Below are 4,939 nucleotides of genomic sequence, written 5' to 3' on the forward strand. Positions count from 1 at the left end.
ACACAAAAAACCAACAACCAATAGTTTTAGTGACTGATGTATATTATGAGAATGTCATAATTTATATTTAATATTTTAATAATGGCAAAAGCGTGGAATGTTCTTTTCTTTTGACTTTTATTTAACACTTCCAAAAAAGTGAAATTTTAAAAACAAATCAACTCATGAAAAATACTATGAAAGCATTGGATGACCTTGGTCATGTGACCACGGTAACCCGGAACCACTCCAAGTTTTTAACCAGTCACAACCATTCATTCGCTTTAGCTCGTCGCGTATACTGACAGGTAGCTACGCATGATTATTTGTCTTATTTTAACAGTATTTACACCAACATTTTCATATTGATTTGTAGAATGATAATATCTTTAACAGCTGTCTGCTTCGGGGAGTAATTTGTAGCCTAACGTATGTGTCAGCACTTTTAACGAGTTTATGTCAAGTGTCCTCTCCACCGGCACCAGGCAGCTGTGGCACTCAGTGCTAGCTAGCTGTAGCTGCTAACGGTGAGCTTTCCTCAGCAGGTTCATAATCCAGCCAGCGTTATTGTGGCAGCTAACTGTTATATTAGGCAGTTTGAAGACGTCACTTTATTGACTCGAGACGGTCACTTTGCCTCTGCACGCGACTGACAGTTGCCAGGTCAACAACATTGCTAACAGCTGGAGTTAGCCGGTGTGAGAGTAACTTAGCCGTGAAGCTAACCCCCCGCAGGGCGTTGGTTTGAGATTATTAGCCACCGGTAACAATCAAAACGTCTGCTAGCTTTGATAATCACTACCTGTCACTTTTGTATGTTCTGGTAGGTAGAGCCGTTATCTCTCAGACAGCTGAACTCCCCCCTCCTCCCCTCCCAGCATGGCTGCAGACTCGATGGAGATTGACGACTCTCTTTACAGGCAAGTCTAGTCACCTTTTCCCCTCACCAAAGCACTTTAACTACAGATAAGTTACAAGACAGCGCATTACATTACAGGACTGCTTTGGATTAGCAATGTGATGATCAGAGACTTCATAAAAAATTATATAATTTGGACATCTACCATGGTCATCCCTTGGCTAAAAACTTGAAATCTTTATTTTATTTTATTTCTATTTTTTGAAGGATTTGTCATTTATTTTCCAGAACAAGTTACTCTGTGATATTCAGGAGATCGAGAGAAAAATGTTTCTTATTTATATAGAAAAATGGTCTGTTGATACATGGCTAAAAACATTACCTACATTACTTCCCAAATCTGCACTTTTAATGGCACAATCATTAAAGAATCCCACATTATAAACATTTAGGCATCTGGATAAGGGGTCGACTGATATTGGTTTTTCAGGGCCAGTGTCGATCATTAGTAGTTAATGAGACTGATAACCGATATTTGGAAGCAGTATGCATTTACAATAAAATTGAAAATCGGTCAGTCAGTATTTAGAATTTGGAATATAACAAACTCCAACACAAAACTTTGTTTAACTGCCTTTAGCAAATGTTTAATAAAAACTGAAAGGTTCAACATCATAAACAGCAAGTTCCTAGCATCTTTTTTATTTTATTAAAGTCAAGTGAAATTTAAATAAAACATGAATAAATGAAAGTAGCTCCCTGAGGTTTTACAAAGTAAAAGTTCCTCCCATGCTGACACTTAATTGCACTTTTTGATTAAATAATTTTATCAGTGATCATTTAAACAAAATGCCTGATGCAGATTATCGATATTAGTGACAAACTAACAAAAAAATTTTGAATGAAGCTTTTTTTTTTTTTATTCAGAAAAAGAATCCTGTTTCCCCTTTTCTTGTAGAAGGAAAATAATAAAGCAGTCTTTCTTTCAGTGGTAGACTATGGCAATTTGATTTCTCAGTGTGCATCAACTTCCACTCTTGCACAACTAAATACCATTCAGCCCTTACATTTTTTAAATGGAGACAGCTCTGGCACTTTCAGAAAGTGGATTGGCTTTCTCTTTCCATTAGAAGAGACCAGCATTTGTTTTTGTTTATCTATATACGGCTGCTTGAAAAGTTTCCCTCCTATGTGACATCACGTATTTGCTGGAGAGCTGGAGCACATAACACTCCCTCACAGGACTCGGTAATGCTGCAGGTTCCTAGAACTAACACTGATTTGGGAAGAAGTGCTTTTAGATTCTTTGCACCCTACACATGGAACAAATTACAGTTTACCTTGAAGCTTGATACTCTGGTTCCAATGAATCAGTTCAGAAATCTAGTCAAAAACCTGACTGATTATTGTATTATATTGCTTTATTTTAATTTATATTTGTTTTTTTAAATCATTTTATTTTTTTTTAAATTTGCAATGATTGATATTGCACATTTTAAATTGTATGTTTTTTCCAACTTATTGTCTCATAAAGAACAGCTACAATGTAGAACCTTATCTGAAGTATAATTTCAACAAAAAACAAAGATCTCTATGTGCACAGTTAAACTCAGCTGCAGAAACCTCACCATTAGCCCGAGAGAGTGGTAGGTTTAATCCTACCTCAGAGGAGGACAGAGGGTTTGTTGTTTAACATAGGAGAATTTCAGTGCATTTATATGGACATGGAAAAACACATTTATGATCAGGTTTTTGGAGTATTCCATTTATGTCTTTGAGCATGCAAACACCATATTGCATTTATGAGACACCTAAATATGCCAGCTGGAGCACTATGAAAGTAACTAGGATGTATATGTGACATATGAATAACCTGATTTCTCTGTGCTCATGTAAACACCATATTCTGAATATCTTAAATATGATCAAAACAAAGATAAGCCTCACAAACAGGTTATTCATCCATGTAACTGCAGACATTGAGAATAAGGTTCAATTTTTGTTTTACTGTCCTACATGCAAAGATATAAGGGATGTACTTTTTAGTAAACTGATCTCCATTTATGTTGATATCTTTTGGTTACCAAGAAAAAGTTCTGTTTTAGAAAAGGAATCTTTTAGTGGCAGAATTTATTTATCAGGCCTGGGATAGGAGGCAGAGCATTTTGTTTGGTGACTGAGCAGTAAGATAACATGTATTTTTGGATTGATAACTGCAACGATACTGTAATGGTGTCTTGTGAAGCCATGAGGTTGGGTTGTGTGTTTGCGCTGTGCTTTATACTACAGCTACACAGGCTGCTCAGTTTCCTTGTTGATACCTCTAGCACTTTCTTTCACACTTCCTTCTACTTCCTGTTTCTCTGTTCAGCCGCCAGCGATATGTGCTGGGAGACAGTGCTATGCACCAGATGGCCCAGTCCTCAGTCTTTCTCAGTGGAATGGGAGGACTGGGAATTGAGATAGGTAGGCTAAAATATCACAATATTCCACAGCAAAACTATATTAAAGGGATAGTTCAGATCTTTTTGAAGTGGGGTTAAATTGAGTATTTATTCATAGACAGTATATTGCATACAGTAGATGTTAGTTGGCAGAAGCAGGCTCGAGTTCGACATGGAAGCGAAGCAATGTGCTGCTGTCAGCAACAAAACTATTTTAGCCACCTAAAAAAGTCCTACCAAAAAAAATAATATCAGTTTAAGTGTGTGCTGTATTGAAGGTTTTTTCACTGCCTTTGCGTGATGTCAGACAGTGATTTCCAAAGGGGAAATCAAGCTGTTATATTGCTCTCTTCAAGGCCAATCTCCATAGAAAAAAACATTCATTTAACATCGCTGAACACAGAAGCTGTTGGTCTATGGCTGCCTTGATCAGGTACTTTGGTTGTGCTATTGTGTCACTTTGGTGTTTAGAAGGGTTAGTTCAGATTCACCAAAGTCACACAGTAACACTAACTAACTAACTGATCAAAGCAGCAGTAGACCAGCAACTCCTGTGTTCACTGAGCTTTTATTTATTTATTTATGGTTATTTTATTTATTACTGTTTTTCTCAATAGAGTTTGGTGTGATGAGAGCATAGATAGAGAACTGGATCTGTTATTGACTAACACGTTGAAATGGGCTGTCTGACAGATATGTGAATTGGGGAAAAAAGGCTAGGGATAGACCCCAATATTTGACTATTTTAATATTTGTTAATTGGTTAGATATTTAGTTTTCAGTTTATACCGGATTTTTGTTTTTTTTTTGCAGAAGACAAATGTAATTTCAGTGTTTTTGCCAAAAAATAAATAAATAAATACATCTTAAATCGTAGATTTTTTGGAGTTAGCGTGCTCGGCTTCTGTGAATAAGTACCCTATACAACCCCACTTCAAAAAATCCAAACTATCCCTTTAAATGCAATATTATTCACATGATCTTCATCGCCAACTGTGATATGACACTAAGCAGTTTGACTTCTGGTTTCACAGCAAAGAACATTGTCCTGGCTGGTGTGAAGGTATGTGCTCTTACGGCATATCATGCTCGTTCAGTACAGTGACAATATTTCAATGTGAGGTGTCTTCAGAATCGGTCTTTTTGTTGCCTTATCATGTGTGTGTGTGTGTGTGTGTGTGTGTGTGTGTGTGTGTATATACATACACATACAGGCAGTCACCCTTCATGACACAAAGCAGTGTGAAACCTGGGATCTAGGCTCCAACTTCTTTATCCGCAAAGAGGACGTGTTGAGTCAGAGGACAAGGTAATACACAAAACAATGCTGGACTGTTCCTCTTAACCTCTGGCTTAACTTACTGTCTGAAATATCATATATGCACTCTTTTTCTGTAATCCACATACATATGCAAACTCAGTGGTGTAAACAGGGTATACCCAGCTCTCTTTCTGGCTGTTTACCGTATATATACACACCTATCGGCCAAAAAGTGATTGGAATATACACAAGAGTATACCTACTTCCTCCTCGGTAACCTACCCATCTCCCATCTACCTTGTAGTACACCCACTTCATCGACCACCACTACACCACCATGCAAACTCTTTTACAGAGCACCCCAAAGATGATGTTTTTCTTCAGTACAACATAGAA

General features: G+C 37.2%; 1 protein-coding gene across 1 annotated transcript; it reads left to right on the plus strand.

The window, feature by feature from the left end:
- Window positions 1-247: 247 nt before the first annotated feature.
- LOC121965978 (ubiquitin-like modifier-activating enzyme 6) lies at window positions 248-4,914 on the plus strand. The gene is made up of 6 exons (XM_042516085.1): window positions 248-287; window positions 807-899; window positions 3,210-3,304; window positions 4,317-4,345; window positions 4,497-4,591; window positions 4,848-4,914. Exons 2-6 carry the CDS (start codon window positions 859-861, stop codon window positions 4,912-4,914), a joined length of 327 nt encoding a protein of 108 aa, XP_042372019.1. The 5' UTR covers window positions 248-287; window positions 807-858.
- The last annotated feature ends 25 nt before the right edge of the window (window positions 4,915-4,939 follow it).

Source organism: Plectropomus leopardus, unplaced genomic scaffold (genome assembly GCF_008729295.1).
Source record: "Plectropomus leopardus isolate mb unplaced genomic scaffold, YSFRI_Pleo_2.0 unplaced_scaffold22608, whole genome shotgun sequence".
Taxonomy (NCBI): Eukaryota; Metazoa; Chordata; class Actinopteri; order Perciformes; family Serranidae; genus Plectropomus; species Plectropomus leopardus.

Excerpts from the sequence above, each read along its gene's own strand:
- LOC121965978 (XM_042516085.1), top strand. The coding sequence starts at position 859 with ATGGCTGCAGACTCGATGGAGATTGACGACTCTCTTTACAG. Across the intron at positions 4,346-4,496 it reads TTGTCCTGGCTGGTGTGAAG|GCAGTCACCCTTCATGACAC; the intron begins GTATGTGCTCTT and ends ATACACATACAG. Across the intron at positions 4,592-4,847 it reads GTGTTGAGTCAGAGGACAAG|TACACCCACTTCATCGACCA; the intron begins GTAATACACAAA and ends TCTACCTTGTAG.